Raw genomic sequence first — 22,297 nt, forward strand, 5'->3', positions numbered from 1 at the left:
ATGTCAAAGGAAAGAACAATGCATACAATATATACAATTTTTGGAGCTTGTTTCTTTCTGTATAAATTTAATCACTACCATTATTTCCCTGAGAGGCACTGAATAAGTTTTTGTACTAGATTATAATCTCTTTGAAGGCAGGAATTTATTTTTGTATAGCTAACAATGCTAGGAACTCATTAGGCTCCCACTAAAATGTGTTGAACAAAGTGTCTCTCCTTAGCATGTGTCACTGTGTAGCGCACTATATATTTAATGTCTTTATCTTGTTTATGGTCTGTCTCCCCTGTTTAAATGTAAGCTCGATGAGGGCTGAAATGTTTTTGTCTTTGTTCGCTACCATATTCCCTATGCCTAGAATAGTCCCTGGCAATTGTAGGCACTCAATATTTGATGAAATATATTGTCAAATAAATAATAAATTAGCCATCCCTTTTAACTGTAAGGAAGACTTACAGTAAGTAAGATAGTAAGTAAGATAGTGTATTTCACTCATACTGTATTTACAACTAGATGATGCTTTATTCTTATTGCAAGAAATAATAAAATCCCCAAATGACGCTTCTGTTTACAAGTATATTCTTAAAAGGATAATTGCTTAAATAAGACCATTGACCCTGATTGGTTTTGTGAACACGATGGCTGATACTAGCTCCCAGATGTGAAATGCCAGCACATTTCTGTTCACTAATGGTTATAATCAAGACAGCCCTATTTAACGATTGATTAGATTTAGGGACACAAGTACAAGTAAAAACAAATGAACAATCACTGGTATGTCTTCCCTCTTTAATGTATACAGCTCACAGCATGAAGTAAGATACGCAGGGCTCTAATTCAGTAGGCATGTGAGCATCACCTGGGAGCTCTCCTAATGTACACATTCTTGTGTCCTAATCCCAGATAATTTAATAGAGCTGGGCAGGTGTCTGGTAGATATGGCAAAACCTCATTCAAGGGTGCATACCAATTGAGAACTACTGCTCAAATACAGATGAATTATTCATATTGTTACGATCTGGTCAAAATCCAATTTCACATTGTCCAAATCAAGAAGGTGAAGCCATGGGGCAGTGTTTCTCCAGCCAGGGACTGTGCCCATGTGCCGGTGTTGATGTAAACGCAGGGCACTGGGCTCATGTCAGATCTTCTAAAACACCAGAAATCTATATTTCAATAAACTTCCAAAGGATTCTTACTAGCCCCTCAAATTCTCCCACTCTAAATTTAGAGACTGTCTCCTTCCCTCCCTTGTGGTTCCATCCCTGGGCTCAGCTGTGGGTGGGGTTCCTTGAAGCTGAGCAACCCTGCTAACCTCAGACCACCTCTAGGGACGTGAGCCCATACACTTCACCTGAGAATCTCTGAAGTGAGTTTAAGTTCAATACAACTAACATGGAGTTGTTAGCTTCATACTTTTTAAGGGGAACTGTGCAGCTGGGCTTTCCTTGAAGCTGAGCAACCCTGCTAACCTCAGACCACCTCTAGGGACGTGAGCCCATACACTTCACCTGAGAATCTCTGAAGTGAGTTTAAGTGCAATACAACTAACATGGAGTTGTTAGCTTCATACTTTTTAAGGGGAACTGTGCAGCTGGGCTGTTTCATTATCCTGGAGATTTCATGTTAATTCAGTAGGCTGGAATTCCATTCTACCCATGGTGAGTTAAATCTCTTCAGAGAAATTGTGTAAAAAGGTAATGAGCCAATACTATGAAACAAAAAGAAAAGAGCAGTAGATATATTAGGCAGTGACGAACGCAATATCTGTTACTTTTCTCATTGTATAAACAGTGAGTTTAACTGTAAGTACAGCCAGAATGTAACCACTAGGAATTTAGTTAGGGCGTCCCCTGGATTCTACATGAAGAGACCACTAACTTTATTTTTTTTTTTATAAACTACAGGGCACTTCCTCTTTCCTAAAAATGGAACAACCTTAGATTCTGATTGGCCATGCCATGACACGAATTCTGAAAAGGAAGAAAGGATCCACACACATATGTATGATAACTTATATGGAAAGAGGAGGGGCAACAGGGTAACTGAGAATCGGGGATAGTCTGAATCTGTCCAAACTTCTCAACCTGACCTGATGCTCAAATGAAACCATGAACCAAACGCACTGCAACCTGGTAATTTCACATTCTTGCTTGTGCTGGAACTTTAGAGGAGAGGATCCTGGATGACCAATCTGTAAAAAGGATGCCAGTCACAGAGGGTACTGCTTTACGAAGGAGAAGCTACGTTGGCTTGCTGACTTTGCAAAGGGATGAACCACATGATAGGGAGCCCGAATGTCATGAATCAAAGCCTCAAGTGCCAAAGCTATGAGGACTGGAGAAACTGTTCTCCTCCTGCAGGAAAACATCTGCCAGCAACTGTCTGTGTGTTGAAAGCTGCCAAAGGAACACTTGGGGTCGTGTTCTATTTAGGCATGACATGGAGGGGAGGGTTTTAAACAGGCCAGGCCTGTTAAGGATGGTATTTTCAAGAGGAAGAGAGTAGCAATTAGTCACCTGTCAAATGGCTGTGGCAAAATCCGGGCAAAGGCTGAATGTTGGCCTAATACCAAGGGGAGGGGAGCTGATCGGGTTTCCTGTGATTGCCTGTACAAATAACAAATAAGCCTGTGGGTGACAGATAATGTGGAGGATAATGACTAAGGAACACTCCTCCCACTGTGTTCAACACTAGCCAATTCTGTGCTATGTCCAATACTGTGCTCCGCAATTCAGGAGGGCTTTGGGAGACACTAATTCCAAAAGATTGGGGGGAAAACAAACGAATGAAGTAGGGATGATTAAGTTGGCAAAGGGGACATCTAAGTGATTGCAGTGAAGAAAAACTGTCTATCTGTAAGGAGCAAGTATTTAATAAGTACAAGAGCACACTAACACACACAGCACAAGGAGATGAATGGCAGGTGCGTGTGGCAGAAAGGGCCTCTGGGGTCCCTGCTGACCACAAGTCTGCAAGGCTAAGCTACTTAATTCGGAGTTAGCACAGTATCTACGAACATGATTATTATTATTTTTTTTGTCCTTTTTTGAGACCGGCCGCACCGCGCTCAGCCAGTGAGAGCTGTGAGCGCTCCGGTCATCCCTATATAGGATCCGAACCCGCGGTGGGAGCGCTGCTGCACTCCCAGGGCCGCACTCTCCTGAGTGCGCCACGGGCTCGGCCCCGAACACGATCATTTTACTGGGCACAGCTGAGTAGAGTGGCATGTCCAGTTTTGGCATCTAAAAAACAAAAACGAAGCAGTAAGCTTCAGAAGAGAAAATACAATTACAGAATGAAACATAAGAGAAGTATAGGAGCTGTGGGAGAGACATGCTTGCCACAGGAAAAGTAACTAGATAACTGCATTAAGGTAGGTGATGAAGAGCTTAACAAAGGAAATGACAGAAAACCTTTTGTCTTAAAAGGTCATTTATAGTTTGGAATACATTTGATAACCTTTTTTGTTCTCAACAAACCTACAAAAACTGCCATTTAGTATTTGGACCAGGCATTATTAGATTACAGATAAGGAACAAGCTTGGTGAAACTGTATGACTGGCCAGACAACACGCTGGTCAGTGGATCTCAGACTCTGGATTTATTTTCCTTATGTTTCTCTCTCAACTTGCCTGGAGGTGGAGGGCTGTGACAAAAAAAAAGAAAAAAATTCCCCTAAATGACCACTTTAGTCAATGATCAATGTCCAACAACTACGTTAAGGCAAGCAGAGCCAACCACATGTTTTCATAATCTTAGATATCGAAGAAAAAAAAAAAAGTGGTTCTCATAGAAGTAGAGAGTAGAGGCCAGGAGATGGGTGGGGGCAGGGGGTGGGAAGAGGTAGATTAACAGGTACAGTTACAGGTAGAGAGAAAGAAAAAGTTCTGGTGTTCTAGGCTAACTAGAACTAATAAAATTACACTGTATATTTCTAAACAGTTAGAAAAGAGGACCTTGACCATAATCACCACAAAGAAAACTGTTTAGATGATGGATGTGCTATCTACCCTAAGTGAATCCTTGTACAATATATGCATGTATTGAGATAACATACTGCACCCCACGAATATGTACAATTAAAAAAAACAAAACAAAACTTCATGTTTAGGAAAGACTCAGCTCAGGAAAACCATTTATTCTCTCTTAATTGTATATTTAAGCTGCAGCTAGAGGAAGAGGACAAAATGTTGAGCAGGGAGAGAATTTTTTATGTACTGAAATTACTCAGAAAGGTTGTGGAATCTCTCCTCTTGAGATTATTTTTTCTCTTTTTTTGTTCAATAAAGCAATTACATAAATTCTCTTCCTGGTAGGATACTTTAAAAATGTCAAAGAATGGACTCTCTGCCCTTTCTGAATTCCTTTTGGCCTTATGATTTAAAGGCATTTGGAGAATTTGGGCTTACCATATCAACTGGATGAATGGATTAGTTGCTTCATAGAACAGAACAATGACAAATGTTTTGTTGGTGAGTTCTGCATCAAGCATTTGTGGCTTGACAGAGGGTTCATTTCCTCAATGTTCACTTGAAACTTCTACCACAATGGTTCTATTTGTCAGTCTTTGAGGTTATTAAAAGTAACTAAAGTTACCGATAAAATAAACACCAGTCCCTATAACCTAGAAGAAATGCGTCAAGATAGCTTAGGCCAGGTCACCTGGAGTTCGGCTTTCGAAAAGCAAAACAAAATAAAATCATGAATGTTTACTGGATGCAGGGCCACAAGACAAAAATTACCCATTAAGGTGATCCATCCCCAACAACAGGGCTAAGGCAAACAGGGCCAGCCACATCTTTTAAGAGAAGTTCTGGTTTTATAATTTTAGAGGTTGTGCTTTCAAATTCCGAATTAGTCCTTAATACTTAGAAAAATAATATTCTCACTTTAAGAAAAAAATATAGAAGAGAGGCAATTAATTGTTAGTAATTAAAATTTTCCTCTACTCTCAAGAAGCACACAGCTTTTCTGGCAGGAACAGTTAACTTCTTAGGTCAACCAGAAAAAGCACATTCATAAGACTGAACTGCACTGACAACTGCGGGCAGGCATTTTTCTTCGGCTTTAATCAGCCCCTCTAGTGAATGTCAGACACTGACCAGCATATATATAGATCCTGATTAACATTTGCATATAAGCTGTTATAAACTTCCTGCTTGTTATACTTTGCAGATTTAAAAACTTTAATATAGTAATGGCATCACTGAAACTTCATGCTGCACAAGGACTTTATGTACACTCTTATACCTACACCTATACATAAAAGCACTACAGCTCTGTGCAAATATTGACACGTCTGTACAATAAGCTCTGAAGTACATTAGTAGTTTTCTAGAAGAGTCAGGAGTTGAGGGTTTATGTAACTTTTGAACTGGTTTATTGGTAGTGGCCTTGAGTCATGAGGCAGAAAGTGGGAACACTAAGGAAGAAGTTACTCCTACCTGCTCATCAGAACGCACTGAGGACCTATTATCTGTTAAATTCATGGTGGCGCACACTAGGCAAAGGTGTTGAGGATGGACAGACGAGGGGATAAACCCTCTAGCACTGGATGGCAGTGAAAATGCCCAGGTAATCACGGAAGTGGGCCCTCACTGGCTACCGGGTTCTGAGGGGGCCCAGGGAGCAAGAGGAAGGAATTTTGAGAATGGCTGGCTGGCTAACGAGGGTGGGCACAGAAGTCTGGACACTAAAACAAGTTGGGGCAGTATGTTACAGAAGAGATGAGTATGTGCGAGTACAAGGTGGGGTTTTTAGCTTTATAATGTTTTGATGATATAAATATTTTTCCAACATCAGAAATACTGTTGTCAACAGGACTAGAGCACTTTATACTAACGGAGGAGGCCCCATGAACTTGTACTGCCTACTGCCAAGGCCAGAACTCTAAGAAAAAAATGAATCCAGCTGGTAAAGAATTTATTAAAATTAGAACTATCTTCACCTCTATGTTTACCACAAATCATTTTTTAGAATGGTTCATTTTAAGATCTAAAAGTAAAACAGCCATTTCAAAAAAAAAAAAATGACTTTTAATCCCTCCCTATATTTCCAAGCTTCATAGAAAATACATGTATATTATAGAGAGAAACACTTTGGAGCAATCAATAGACTTTTTAAATTGCAGAGTGTTATCAGTGTGCATGGCTTCTCTTGACTTTTAATCCCTCCCTATATTTCCAAGCTTCATAGAAAATACATGTATATTATAGAGAGAAATACTTTGGAGCAATCAATAGACTTTTTAAATTGCAGAGTGTTATCAGTGTGCATGGCTTCTCTTAACGACATTCAAATATAACAACCCTATGTAATTACCAGCCCACATTAATGCAGTTCTCATGGGGTGCCACAAAAAAACCTGCACAATCAACAAGGAGACTGAAGGACAGAGGGGATAGGAACAGAGCCCAGCCAGAAATATGCAATGGAACTTAATCACTGTAATTTAGATTTTGTCACTGAGTCCCAGGTACAAGCTCTTTTATGCACTGTCGAGAGATCTCCACATTAATTGCTGTTCCTGTCTTCTGAGGACACAAACACTCTAATTTGCTATGATTTTAGTTTCTCTAGCTATATGCATTTGGTGGCTAAGCCCCCTTTTCCTCCAGAAAGAGAAGGATGCTAAAGCTCTGATTATCTAACTCACTCTGCCAAAATCAACAGAATGACATCACGAGCACCCCTATTTACCAGAGACTAGAAATGAATGTGACTCAGCCTATCAGTGGGTGGGAAGTCTTGCCACCCTCCCCGAAAGGCCACATTCTTTTCTTCTCTAGTAAGTTTGACTTTCAAAAGAAGAGTTATTTCTAAAGGATGATTTCGATGATTCTGCACGGCCACTTATGAAGCAGAAAATTTAGATAATCCTTTGAGGCCTTCAGGCAGCTCCAGTCAGCACATTTGGATAATGCAAACCCAGGTGCCTATTTTTCAAAGGGCTGTAGATCCCCTGGGACTTGTTAGATAATGGCAGGGTCCCACGTTTTGTGCTTCGGCTTCACGGGCCCATTTCTCTCCAACCTTACTCCACGGTGATGCCATTCTAGACAAGATCTCTATTACTGACTTTCTTCTGCCATCAAATTAGACCACAGCTACATCTTCAGACGGAATATCATTCTGAAAAAAAGGCATCCTCTTTTCAAAAAGAACAATTAAAAACCTAAGAAACAGGAGTGAAGCAAAACCTAGAAACCACAGAGAATTTATTCTAATCTGAAAAATGTTCTAAGTCAATGCACAGTCTGTAGTTATGAGATGGTGGGATGTGCCAAAAACAGCAAGTGAGTGTCATAATTCTATGTCATGTGATTCCATGACTATATTATTATGGCATCAGATGCCCAGCTTTCTGCTCTACTTTTCCAAACACATGCTTTATCCTATTTGAACCAAACATTCTATTTTCTGAACTGTGGAACTACTGGGATGCCTGGCAATCAAGAATACTGACACTACTTCCCCAATTTCATTTTTGCTCAGGGTACATGGGGCTTCCGGACCTATCAGTCATTTTAAAATCTGCGATGTGATAGTGGTAAACAGAAACAAAACTCATGAGATACTTCACGCCACTGGGCCTGAGATTTTAAAAGAAGGGAAGTTCAATCATCTTATAAGTAAGAATATAGACAAAATGAATATTAACTGATCAAGTTAAAGAAATCCAAATTAAGTAGAGATGTCTTTTTTTGCTAAGGTTATCTGGGATTTATTGACAGATTATGTGCCTGGATTTCCATATAGTAAAACTAAATTAAGCTTCTCTACTATTTTTCTTTAGGGAATGATAATAAAAGAGACCCAGAAGACAGCAAGGTTAGATGCTGTCATGTAAGTTGACCAGTGACAACAAAAGTAAAAGGAAAACCACCACTGAGCGTAACAGGCCTAAAAAGACAGCAACAGAGTGCTTCCTTCCTAAAAGGAAGAATCTTGTCATACTTTGGATTTTAGGTACAAATCCAAAGAAGGAAATGAAAAATAGTATTTATTTTGTCTAGTGGAGTGATCTCCAAGGATACAAGGGAATATGTACTTTTCTATTCTGAAAGGTAGATGAAATATGTCTAAGTTTAGCCACATTTTTCTGTTGGACACCTCCCACCCTCAGACATCACTGTCAGGAGCCAATTACTGAAAACAGACTATTATGCAGAAGTGGGGTAAGTGATGTCAGATAGGGAGGCAGTGTAAAGGATGTGCTCAGCTCTGTAGAAAATGCTCTGTTAGTCTTAGAAAAGACCACTTTCTTTAAAATTATGGTCAATATTTTAAAAAATATCTTCAAAAGACTGTCCCAGTCTATATTCTCTATCATTAGCTGAAAGCCAAAATTACAAAATTCCTCTCTAATACTAGTATGCAGTTAGAAAAACTAAAAAAAAAAAACCAAAAATTCCAACTGAACAAAGAATAAATCTGCAAATTTTTCTCAGAGTTTAAAATAATACATTAGGAATGTAGAATTAAAGTACTTTGCTGGCAAATAAAAACCATTAAATCTGTAAAAGAAATTGTCACTGTATGAAAACTCTCCTTTCTGCACACACTACTGAGCACAGTAAGGTGAGGGCGGGGACTGGACTAGGACCAGGCTGGGCATGGAGCAGCAGCATGGCAGGGCGGTTACCTTGTGTGGGAAGCAGCATCATTGATGCTGAAAGTGCTGTTCTCCCTTGTCAGAGGGTTCGGGCCGGCTTGGCTCTTGCTGTGGATATCCAAGCTCAGGGAGGACTCTGCTTTCCGGTCCATGCCGTGGCCATCTGTCTCTAAAGTCCGGTCTGCCATGGAGATCACTTCACTGGAACTATGCCACAGGGGTGCTACCTTCTCCTTGCCTGGCCCTGAGCGAGGCGATGCTGTGGCAGCCCCCAGGGAGGCCGTGCTGCCATGGCTGGGGCCGTAGGAGGTGGTGTCAATACCACTGTCGGCGGAGGTGCCTTGCAGATAGTTATAGCTGTTGAGTTCAGACTCTGTGCGGTCCCCATCATACCACTTCTCGTCACTGTGGGCACTAGATGCGTTGCTGGAGAGGGTATTGCTACTGGAGTGGCTGGAGTAGTGGCTATCAGACTGCAAGGAAAACATGCTTAAGTGCAAGGTTTTGCTTCCTGAACACCAGGAAAAAATGATGGGGAATGGCACTGTGACAAGTGTCTAGATACCGGGTTCTCAAGGCACAAAAGTTCCAGTAATACAAGTCAAAGTAAGATAGGAGGTGTTTGGAAAAACCTCTGTGACTCTGGCCCATTCGGTAGTGTTCATGGCAGAGAGAGTGAAAATGTTTTTTTTTTGGAATTCATTTTTCATTACTTGATTTATGCTAAAATATCAACAGTATTTATTTAGATAATTTTAATCAGAAAAAAATCTAAATTTTTCATTAAAGCCTTTAAAATATTAATATAGAAAGGAAATGACATTTCCAAGGGGCTTTTAATTAGAAAGTGTCCTTGATTCTAAAAGCCCTACTGCTCACAGTAAATGTGAGAGTACTTTGAAAAGTTCATGGAAAGATTCGTGTTATCTCTAAATTCTGTTTTCCCATGAACTTTTATTTTTTACCCTTGTAGAAGGCTGAATATAACTTATCCCTAAAGAGATCTTCTTTTCCTTCCCCAATTAGCATCTATTAGGAGATACCTTTCTAAGAACTGCTGTAAAAAATTTATATATATAGACAGAGGTGCCAAGATATTTCAATGGGGGAAAACGTTAGTCTTATCAACAAAAGGTGCTGGGACAACTGGATACACACATACAAAAAAGAATGTAGGTGGATCCTTACCACATAGAAAAATATATTCAAAAAGGATCAAAGATCTAAATGTAAGAGTTAAAACTATAAAACTCTGGGCCGGCCCGGTGGCGCACTGGATGGTGCGCCGCTTGGGAAGCGCAGCAGCGCTCCCGCCCGAGGGTTCGGATCCCACATACAGACCGGTTCCCACTCACTGGCTGAGCGAGGCGCGGGAGCAACACCGAGGGTTGCAATCCCGTTGCCGGTCCCCGGTCCGGTACGGGGGCAACACTGAGGGTTGCGATCTGTTGCCGGACACGGAAAAAGACAAAAGACAAAAAAAAAAAAACTATAAAACTCTTACCAGAAAATATAGGTGTACATCTCTGTGACCTTGAGCTATACAATGGCTTCTTAGATTTGACACCAAAAGCACCAGAAACAAAAGGAAAAAAATAGGTAAATTTGACTTCATCAAAATTAAAAACTCTGTGCTTCTAATAACCCAATTAAAAAATGGGCAAAAGATTTTTTTCTCCAAAAAAGATATACAAATGTCTAACAAGCACACGAAAAGATGTGCAATATCATTAGTCATTAGAGATGCAAATCAAAACTACAATGAGATACCACACACTAAGATTAGCCACAATCAAAAAGGAAACAGTAATGAGTGTTTGCATTGTTGGGAATGTAAATGGGGTGGCTGCTGCGGGAAAACAGCACTCTTGATATCTACCCCCCCCAAAAATTCCACTCTTGATAGCTACACCAGAGAAATAAAAACACATGTTCACACGAAAACTTGTACATGAATGTTTATAGCAGTCTTACACATAATAGCCAAAAAGTGGAAACAACCAAAATGCCCATTAACTGATAAATGGATTTTAAAAAGGATATATCCATACAATGGAATATTATTCAGCCATGGAAAGGAATGAAATACTGATTCATGATACAACATGGATGAACCTTAAAAACATTATGTTCAGTGAAAAAAGCCAGACACAAAAGGCCACATATTACATGAGTTTATTCATATGAAATGTCAGAATAGGTAAATCCAGAGAAAGAAAGTAGTTTAGTGGTTGTCTAGGTCTTGGAAGGGATGGGAAGGATTCAGGGGTGACTGCTAAAGGATACAGGGTATTTTGGGGGGTGATAAGCATGTTCTGGGATTAGATTGTGGTGCTGGTTGCATAACTCTGTGAATATATTAAAAAAACCCCACTAAATTGTACACTTTAAATGGGTGAATATTAGGGTATGTGAATTATATCTCAATTAAAAAACGTGTACAGAATCCTTTCTACATAGTGGCTCAGATGCTTAGAAAGAACATTTATATAGAATTTACCAAAGAAATAAGATTTTTAAAGACATCTGAATAAAATAATATTTTAAATCAGAGGCAGGCAGGAAGTCGAATTCTTTCTACACAGTAGCTCAGATGCTTAGAAAGAACATTTATATAGAGTTTACCAAAGAAATAAGATTTTTAAAGACATCTGAAAAAATAATATTTTAAATCAGAGGGAGGCAGGAAGTCCAGATACTTTTTGGAGACTAAGAGAAAAGAGGAGAGAAGAAATCGTGTGTGCGTGTGTGATATGTACTTTGATCTGTTGGTGAAAGAAGAGGGATGCTCTTCACTGGTCAAGGGTTAGGGCAGAAGGAGGACAGGTCAGTTTCACCTCAAAGTAAAACATCTGTTTCCCTTAAAAAAGAATTTAGTTACTTACTGGGGTTACTCTAGTTTTTCAAGAACTTATAAAGTACAGTCATAAACTTTCATTTATTTTTAATAGGGCAGAAATTCTTTAACTCTGGACCTATATTATCAAATATGGCAGCCCTGCCATGTGTGGCTACTGAGGGCTTCAAATGGGGCTGGTTTGAATTGAGATGTACTGAGAGTGTAATGTACATAATAGATTTCTACAGAAATACAATGTGAACCACGTACATAATTTAAAATTTTCTGGGCTGGCCCGTGGCTCACTCGGGAGAGTGCAGTGCTGATAACACCAAGGCCACGGGTTCGGATCCCATATAGGGATGGCCAGTTCGCTCACTGGGTGAGCGTGGTGCTGACAACACCAAGCCAGGGGTTAAGATCCCCTTACTGGTCATCTTTAAAAAAAAATAAATAAATAAAATTTTCTAGCAGTTAAATTTTAAAAAGTAAAAAAAGAAAAAGGTGACATTAATTTTAAAAATATATCTAATGCAATCTGTCCAAAATATTATTTACCATGTAATCAATATAAACATTATTAATGAGAGAGGGAAATTCACAGATTGACTGGGGTGATCTATCATTTACATACAAGTAGAATTGTGACAATATTGCATTTCCTCAGTAAATCTCTCTCTACAGGGCAAAGTGTTTTTTCAGCTTCAGTATTCATTACGCTAGAGCAAAACTTATATGGGCCTTCTCATTAAAAGTTCTCTGAGCATCTTACATTTTAGCACATATAAAATACAGTATTTCCTTTCCTATAGAATGACATGAATAGAAATACCCATTCTAGCGAATACACAGACCAAAGAAATCAACTGCATTACTGGGGGGTGGGAGGTATGAAAACCTCATATTTCCAGTTCTACCTGTCAGTGATAAGGGATTGTGTATTACTATGGTAAAAGAACAAAAATGTGTGCAGCCATGGAAGATGTGACAAGCAACAGGGCGATTGCAGAGGAAGCTGTCCCTCTCCTTGACTGATGCTCCAACCACATCTCATGTTTGTAACTGTGTAAGCAAATAAAACCTATTTCTAGGAACGTTTCTAATTCCTAACAGTTTAGGATTGTTTGTGATTGTATCAGATGACCTTTCATGCAAACCCGTGGGGATGGCAGGGGTAGCATACCTATGAGGAATTACAGTTTATCTCAAAGCAACCTTAGGGCCATGGCAGCAGACGCTCCAAGGCCATCAAAGCAAATGCCCACCTTCTGCCAGGGTGACTTCCTCTTTCAGCATGCAGAGGAAAGAGTAGAACAGACCCATACCATTTTCACATTGCAAGGAAGGTACATTATTAGGAATCCATTATTTGTATAAGTTTATAGTTAACTTACATGCCCTTGTTTGTTTGGAGATAAATGAACCACTGGATCCTGCCGCATTAATCTCCCACTGGGGCTCTCTCGGAAAGTTGGCAGTACCTTTGATACTGCTGGGAGATGACACGTTGGCTCTGGAATATAGCATAGGACATTATGGTGCAGGCACTAAACAGACACAAGCACATGTTGACAAATGAAGACGGCTTGCCATTGCATCTTTCAGTTCACTGACCAGCAAACTCTGAATTTCAGCAGTAAGCTTGTTAAGAGTCTACACAATAGACAGCATGTCAAAAACTAAGTGGCTGATGGATAAAGCTTGCAGATGGTGACAACATGTCACATTATACACATTAGCATAGCCAAGAACCACCAAACCAAAGGCCATGAACAAAGCAGCAAAGTTCAGAATCAACTTTTGGTTTGGGGGGAAAGTTTAGAATATAAGGATTAAATTTCTAAAATTCACTCTTTGCAAAGTGTGGCTAACCTAGCTCGGTCTACATTACCTAGACAGGCATGGATGCAATCACATGTTACTTACCATGACACTTTGGAAATATTTTACCTGTATATTCATGCTGCTCGAGGACAAAAGAATTGAAATCCTGAGGTCCTCTATAACTGTAAGCTAAGCACAACAGAAAAGACACACAGCAACTAGTTTACTTAAAACAATTGCTTCCTTTTGGACTCCAAGGTGGTGTTCAAGATGGGCTTCCAAAAGTGAGAGATAAGTGGTTTATCCTCTTTAACCCACCTGTAGCTAACAGCAAGAATTCTGGATTTCTGCAATACCCTTCCTAACGCGTAGAGGATCGGGCAACATACTCCCTGACTCCAACCAGAAAAACACCCAAGGAGATGAGTGAGCCAATTCAGCAAGCTAAATGGCTATCTCCACCGTCAGTAGGGCACTAGTTTATAACCCACTGATGTACAAAGACAGGTGGGCCTGCCTAACAAACAAGACTCTCTTAAACATTCTCAACTGGTGCAAATCATTAGAGAAGGTTGTTCCTATAAACTGAGTGTAGAAAGGATGGCCCCCTATATACTCTTTATCGAGAACTGAGTAATGAAAACATAATAATTATTTTTCTTGAATTCTCTCTTATGTCAACTAAGCCCTAGATTTCATCTGATGTGCCAGTGGAAAGGCTGAGTTATTCTCCTGTAATGCTGGAATATAAAAAAAATCACAAAAATCTATTTTAACATTTTATTTGAAGCTTTGGATTTTGAATGGAGAAAGGCCACCATGTAGACCTCCCATACTGTGGTAAAAAAGGCTTCTCTGACAGGCTCTAGAAGTATCTTATAAAAAAAAAAAAGGCATACCTTACTAAAGGAATGAACAAATGTGTTAAGAAGATGCATCCATATTCATGTAAAAGTCTTACCTCTTAATAGTGGGATGCCACTAACTAAAGTGGAGGCAAGGAAAACTAGACTAGAGGGAGGTTTGTGTGAGAGAATGAATATAGATCTAGGAGGGACCTGGTAATTACCCTTTCCAGTCCCAGGAAACCTTCTCACTCCCTATGTGACTTCACGAGGGGTAAGCATGACACTGCGCTGCACAAAGCTCTCACTGGCAGCACTGTTTAAAGCCTGCTCTAAGAGCCAAAAAAAAGCCACTAAAGCCATGCCGAAGAAGGGATCCCTTTCACATGTGTCGTTACGATCTCAACAGTATCAAAACATATGGGATTAAAAATACTCTGTCAAGAGCGGAAAAGCAGATCAGAATATGCTCAGGTTTTCTGTGTTGGGGGTGGGTGGGATAAGAGTGGGGAATGACAGATGGCTTCAATAACAAGGCACATCTTACTGAAGTTACTGGAACAAAGCATGTCTTCAGAAGCTAAGGATTATACTTTTCTTCCTCAACTCCTGTCTTTTATGTGCACAGTTAGTACATTTTCTTGGGCATAGTCATTAAAACAGGACAAAACAATAAATTTTCAGAGACGATAAAAACTTGGGTCTTTGCCTTAAAAGTTTATCTTTTTTAGTCCTGCGATTTACATCTTTTTATCCCACATTAATGGTAATGCTACCAGAGACAAAATAAAGGAGAAAAAAAAAAGTAACCTAATAGTCTAGATTCAAGTCCTTGATGTTGATATCAAATCCCTACTACTGTGTTGAAGCTACTGCATTGAAACTTAACCTTGTTTCATGGGAAAATTTTATTTTATCAACTAGTGTTACAGTTGTCACTGTAGAACAATAACACATATATAGAGAGAAAGGACTAAGCACCAGAAATCCAAATGAGGGCCCACTAGAACAAATCTTTTCCATCCAGCTGTTTTATACTGCTAAGACATTTTCTTAGCTGATAGCTTAATAGCAGAGTGGAAAGATTTTTGAAGAGCACATAGGGGAGGAAAGAGATTCTAACCAAGCTACAGAAGTGACTAAACAATAATTGTATTTCTGTCCCACTTCATACACAGTTTTTTGGGCTTTTTTACAAATCAACATTAAGAATACCAAGGAATCTCTCCAGGCTCTTATACTAGGCAATAACAAACAAACAAGGGGAGAAGGTACTTAGGACTTGTGAAGTTTGGTAGTCTGGTCTTTTAATCTTGGTGCTGAGAATAATCCCTATGTCCTTTTTATTTTTAAATCTGGGATCACTTAGAATTCCTTGACTTTTCTCTAGGTCTTATTTGTTGCTTTCATTTATACATCATCTAAGAGAATTAATTTGAATTCACATTTATTAACTATGGCTGTCTTTTATAACAGAATGCTTTGTTAACATAACCAAGAGATGGCCACAGTCACCTTGTTGTAAAAGCAACTTGCTTTCTGTAGAAATTAATTACTTACCCATCTGGTCGGCAATGCTATCCTCACTTCTTTGCCAGCTGGGTGTGGATTTTCCACTGCCACCAATATCTGACTGGGTGTTCTGCCTGTCAATGGAGGCTGGGGATCTGCGGCTCACTCCAAACCTGTGGTAATTCCCCCAAACAAAGGCAAAGACAACATCAGGAACCTCACCCACGAGGGGAAGGGAGTGCTGGGTGTAATGAACTAAATTCCAAAGACAGGTATTACTGGTTTTGGCTTACGTGTCTGTACTTGTATATGTATCCTTGCGCATGTGCACATAGGTACGGAAATGTGTATGTTATGGTCAATATACATCACTCTGCTGTATGAAAAGTATGCATGTTATTTATATAAACTGTTAACAGGGTCAGGAGCCATTAGGACCGAACTAGCCTAAGACATGTAGAGTAAGATACCCAAATCTTCTAGCCCTTGTGTAGCCAAGCTATTATGGTCAATATACATCACTCTGCTGTATGAAAAGTATGCATGTTATTTATATAAACTGTTAACAGGGTCAGGAGCCATTAGGACTGAACTAGCCTAAGACATGTAGAGTAAGATACCCAAATCTTCTAGCCCTTGTGTAGCCAAGCTCAGACTGTCACTGACAGCCACAGAAAAAATTTCACAATCTAAATGTTCTAGATATAGCTTTCATATTTTGGGGGTTTATTTCTCTTAATTTTGTAATTTACTAAATCACTAAGTCATTCATTCTAGGAACAAGTATTTTCTGAGCACTTGCTCAGTAGAAATTGCTTTCAAAATGTATACATTTTAAATTGCCTTTGGAAAGAACAATTTGGAAGTAGGTAAACTGGCATAAATAAAGGCAAATGTCTATTTCTGGAAAGAACATTTAGCTATTTAATGAGCCAGTTTTATTTTTCCCTGTGTAGAATAATAATATATGCTTAATTAAACATATGCCTTGATTAGCAATATCAGCAAAGTAAATACTGACTGAGCTCAAGAAATAGGGTCAGAGTATAAAATTCAAAAATTCATGTGGAAATTTACTAATTTATATATGGTTGTTTTTAGTGAAGCTATGAGTACTCTATACTATAAAAAAGACTAGCCAGGGTTTGAATCAATGGGTGCATGTGACGAGTGTCTTACTTCCCATTACAGACTGATAGGCACATGGGCAGAACCAGCAAGTGGTGTGTAGGAAGAGTGGAAGAGCAGGAGATGAGGAATAAGAAGACCTCAAGTTCCAACTCCACCACTTAATGTGACTGAACAAAGCCACTGAATCTCTGTCTCAATTCATGTGAAAAAAAAGCAATTCCATTACATGGATCCAAGGAGAAAAATCTATACAAAGTATCTGCAAAGTAGAAAAGGCTATAAAAATATTTATTTTAATAAAACTATTATTACATCATCGCCCCAGTTACTTTTGCACAAATGCTGTTCATTTATATACCCAACCACAAGGCCCACTCAACAGCTACCCTGCATACTGACGCAGCTATTATTAAAAACAAAGACCTTGGGCCGGCCCGGTGGCGCACTGGAGAGTGCGCCACTTGGGAGCGTGGCGGTGCTCCCGCCAAGGGTTCGGATCCCATGTGGAGACCGGTTCTGCTCACTGGTTGAGCGTGGTGCGGGCGCAACACCGAGGGTTGTGATCCCGTTGCCGGTCCCCGATGCGGGCGCGACACCGAGGGTTGTGATCCCGTTACCGGTCAGTAAAAAGGACAAAAAGGAAAAAAGGAAAAAAAAAAAAAAAAACAAAGACCTTGATTTAGGGAAAACTTCAGTGAAAGTGCATATAAAAAAATGATTCATAATTATGCTTTTTGCCATCTGCTCACCTCAGAAGAGTGAACATTCTCAAACTGACCCTAAGATCCTATTTCAAATCTGTACTAAATTAAGATTCTAAAAAAGGAATGAAGATGAAAGAAAGGGATTCTAATCCTGCTTTTACGTTTTGGTAGCAGCAGAAACTAAAGATAACTTTCTAAAGTTTTGAATTTAAGCTGAACGCTTTTCTGACTGTTTTTAAATAAACGATGAGGGAAGGCTCTCTTTAAAGAGTTGAAAGAAAAGCATCTTTACCCAGTGAACTTTTCCTGACTTTGCACATGCACATCCTCCATTACTGTGTGTCAGGGCTTTCGGGATGCAAAGATCCAGTCCTTGAGGAGCTCAGACAAAACATGTTCTCAATTTTACATTGTGCTTCTTTCTGAAGAGCTTAATTGTGCCTTTGTTTGGAGGAGCACTTAATAGTTTAAGAGTCACAGATTTGAAGGAGTTTCTAAGTAATCATTTGGCTGACACATGACACATGTGCAGTGACCAAGAACTCTGCCTTATGAGGCAGTCCGCTCATTTCTAGGGCAGGCCAGCAGCTCTGAAATACCTTCCTCACAATGGGCTGGAACATTTTCTCCACAACTGTCATTTACCAGTCTTGGTTTATTCCCTGGTCTAAGAGTGCTGGAAGAAAGCTACTGAGGCCTCCCCACTTTGACAATTCCCACCCTCATCATGCACATCCCAGTTACGTTTCTCACACATGGTCGCCAAGCTCATCATTCACCAGCCCCTCTCTTTGGACATGCCCGGCCTTGTTGGCACTCCTTAGTGTGTGGCCCAAAAATAAATTTCTAAGGAGGGTAGAACAGGCCCTGTGTCTTTTAAACAGTGTTGCTTTTTAACCCCTGTCATTCCCATCCTAAACTTGTACCCATATCTTTTTCCTCCATTCAAGTAGAGCAGATATTAGTAATTACTCTATTAAATTCCACCTCTCAGCTAATTTGGATAATCTTAACATCCTAACACCAGGGAGTGGGCAGGCACATGTCACACAGATGCAGACACTGAGCCCCTGCAGCAGAGGAAGGACGCCAGAGTGGCATGCGGCATTCACAGGCAATCACTGTGCACTGACCTACTGTTATGACATCATGTCTCGAGCTTTTCAAAGTTGAACATTAATAAGCTTGCAGCAGACTACAGGCACTCTGGCCTCACAATGTACTGCACTGTACAAATCCACTTCTACTGGGGTAAGGTGTAGAGTAGACATAATCATCTTTCCCTTGGCAAAGGTAGTTTGCAGGAGCAAACCTGGCCCATGAACAATGCATGTGAATTACATAGCGAACCATGTCTCCTGACTGAAACAAAGATTGCTTGGGATCTGGAGGAAAACACCATATCAACATTTTCTGTACAAGGTCACCCCAGGTCAGTAAGACATTATACAGTATAGTAAATAATCCCAGGTAACCTCACAAACAAGGGGAAAACCTTCAATACCATCTATGGTAGGTTTAGTTACTAAACATCGAGCTGAATAAACCACCTCACTGACGAAAATCAAACAGCATGGGCACTGGAGTCATGTTTTTAACATTAATATTCACCAAAACATTAATGTTTCAACTCATTATTATTATTATTTTTGGCAGCTGGCCAGAGTGGGGATCCGAACCCTTAACCTTAGCGTTATGACACCACGCTCTAACCAAATGAGCTAACCAACCAGCCCTCAACTTAGTTTTTTGGTATACATTTAAAATATATGATAGAAGAAAACAATGTTTTATTTTTTGTTAGCTTATTTATATTTTATTGCTGTACTAACAGTGAAGCTGCAGTGAATTCTTAGCTTTGAAATCAAACCAGGCCATTTAAAATCTACTGATTTAAACAAGAAATAATTAGTCGGGCATGTGGTACAGTACAATAACATGTAATTCATAAACCTTTTGCAGAAGTGCATGAGAAAGAGCTAAATTTTTTTTTCTAATTATCACTGAAGTAATTAAAATAAGAAAGGTGCATTTTAGACGGGCTACCAAGAAAGTCCTGGGGAGATAATGGGGTGGAAAAAGCATATTTTGTAGTGGTTTTATTACCTACTTTCTGCTAAGTCACTGAAGTAATTAAAATAAGAAAGGTGCATTTTAGACGGGCTACCAAGAAAGTCCTGGGGGAGATAATGGGGTGGAAAAAGCATATTTTGTAGTGGTTTTATTACCTACTTTCTGCTAACATAAACATTCAGCAACAACAAAAAAAATCATACATAATAACTGTAAAGACAAATACTGTAAATTAAAAATACCCATTATGAGGGTATTATTACTATGAAGGTAGTGAGCATGCTTAACTTTGTGATATGGTGAAATCTCAAGAAAGTAGCCAAATCATGTGTCCATTTGTTAAAAATATATTTGGGGAAAACACAGAAGGGAAACATCAGTTTTATAAACACCTCTCATTTGATTTTGAAATGGTTCAAGTTCTTGTCAAGTTCCTGAGCGAGAACTCCCAGCAGGAAGTCTTTGGTGGCTCTTTCACTCTTCCTCTGGGCAAAGACAGCCTGTGTGTGCCCTTTAATGTCTTGCTGCTAATTACTTACCAGCTTCAGACATTTCAATTTTCCCCCCTCTTAGTAGCCTCTAAAATCACATACATTTAGCTTTTTACTTTTTAAGTCTCGTGGAAAGCAAATAGTCACTTTTGGGCATTTAGTGTTTTCCAGAAAGATTTTTTTAAAAATTCACAGAAGACTTAAAGTGTAAAACAAATAATTTTAAGCTTTGGATGTAATGATCATTTCCCTCATGTTAATGGCAATACACACTCCAGTGAAAGTTCTGAGTTCACTTTGGAAGAAATATTAAGAAGTGACAAAATCTGTACTGTGAAACTAAACAAAATAGATAATGGAGAAACTGATGCAATTTGATTTCTCCACTGAGTTTTCTATAGAGACTAGAGAATGATAAACTTCCTAAGAAGTATCTTGAACCAGCCACCAAAACATTTTTTCTATCTAGAATATTAACTACATTTTCCCTTCCATTCACCTGTAAATTGATCAAGGCTGGCTGAATGGAAATCACGTTTCGTGTCTGTATACAGATGAAAGACAGTGATGTCAACTGGGACCACGCACAATGGGACAGACGGCATACCTACCCTTCGGGCATGGATTTTTGTCTGTAAGTGCCCCCCCCAGAGCCAGTCTCACTGGATGAAGACAGGATGCTAGGGGAGTTACGACATTGGGATCTTGCTAAAGCCATGGATGAGACCGTCACATAGATGTCCGAACCAGGAGACAGCCTGCATGTGCAAACCAAAAATATGAAGTCAACAATTCAGAGGGAAAATCCCAAGGCAATGCATGATGGATACTATCATATAAATGTGACAAAGGCAGCGACTTCATGGAGATAGTGAAAATGAAGCCAGCTGGAAGCCTGCAAAAGAAACCTCCTCATAAAACTGCTCCCTACGGGAACAGCTGGAACTGTCTTGGAGCGGGTGGAGGGGTGTCAAAAAATAACAGGGAAAAAAAGATCTAGAAAACAAGGATGCTTCCAAAATCTGCCAGAATTCAATTGGCAAAATTGCTAATGCAAGTTTCCTAGTGTGGCAGAGCAGAGGATAATGGAACCCAGGTGACGTGAACATGGCAATTAATTCCAGGCTCTTACACTAGCCCTCCCAAAGTATATGACCACAGTGAGACAGTACAATCTTTGTATGCTTTTTTGTTTTCCAATTTTAATACTCAAAGTCTGGGATAAATATTCATATTTTGCTATTTAGTATTTCTAATTTTGGTTGATAGTATCATGAAAAAAGTATTATAGAACTGTAGTTAACTGAATTTAATTAGAATTCCTGAATTTATACAAAATCACAGTAGAGGTATGCTCTACCTGGGCAACTAATGTATCTATTTGTAAAGTTATGGATCCTTCACCCTGCTGACTGGCTATCAAAGCAGAAACCAGAGCTTTGTGGTCAGGACAGACACATTTTCTCCTGTACCTTCACACTACTCTAGCAGGCAACAGGGCAACCAGTTATATTAATAAGTGATGCTGATAATTGTGACTAGGTGTAAACTGAACCTTAATAACAATGATATTTTATTTCAGAAGTAAATGCTGGCACTTGACTTTCGCAGTAGGACAAGTCATTTCCATTTTATAACTGAGGAAGTGAAATCTAAGTCATTTGTTCAAGGTCAAAATAAGCTAGGCCTTTTGATTCTAAGTCCACTGCACTCTATACTAAAATACTGCTGCCCCCTAGAGAAGGCTGGGTTTTGTGTTCTTAATAACATAGCTTGCAATGGGTCTGCACAGTTAGACAAATTTGCACATAAAGCTGTCTTAAATTCAAGTCAAAGTATGGAAGCCTTGGGACAGAGCCTGAATAAGGCAATGTCCTACAGAGAACCTTTGTACCTTCTGTACTAGGGCAGGATGGGATTTTAGGTACAGGCAGCTGACAGAAGGGACAAGAGAATCAAATTGAGATGCTTTCCTAATAGAAAAAGAATAAGGCTATATACTAAAATGTGTAACTCCCAAATTCATCCATGCCCAGGAACCAGATCTGGTTTGAGAGCCCAGATTTCTCTCCAGCTGTCTCCCAGACCTCTCACTGAACACCCTCACCAGAAATTCACATCAACGGGCCGGCCCGGTGGCGCACTGCTGCAGTGCGCCGCTTGGGAGCGCGATGGCGCTCCCGCCGAGGTTTCGGATCCCACATACAGACCGGTTCCCGCTTACTGGCTGAGCGAGGTGCGGGTGCAGCACTGAGGGTTGC

At 39.7% G+C, this 22,297-nt stretch overlaps 1 protein-coding gene across 1 annotated transcript in view; it reads right to left on the reverse strand.

Annotated features, from left to right (window-relative positions):
- LOC103598985 (signal-induced proliferation-associated 1-like protein 1) overlaps positions 1-20,794 on the reverse strand; it is a gene marked incomplete at its 5' end in the record, with an annotated part of 42,119 nt that extends 21,325 nt beyond the window's left edge. Inside the window, 5 exons of the mRNA XM_008583061.1 lie at positions 8,648-9,090; positions 12,851-12,969; positions 13,407-13,469; positions 15,686-15,810; positions 20,648-20,794. Of these exons, the coding sequence (XP_008581283.1) occupies positions 8,648-9,090; positions 12,851-12,969; positions 13,407-13,469; positions 15,686-15,810; positions 20,648-20,794 (897 nt within the window). The remainder of the gene's footprint in view (positions 1-8,647; positions 9,091-12,850; positions 12,970-13,406; positions 13,470-15,685; positions 15,811-20,647) is intronic.
- Positions 20,795-22,297: the final 1,503 nt, after the last annotated feature.

This window comes from Galeopterus variegatus, unplaced genomic scaffold (assembly GCF_000696425.1).
Source record: "Galeopterus variegatus unplaced genomic scaffold, G_variegatus-3.0.2 Scaffold2817, whole genome shotgun sequence".
Lineage (NCBI taxonomy): Eukaryota > Metazoa > Chordata > Mammalia > Dermoptera > Cynocephalidae > Galeopterus > Galeopterus variegatus.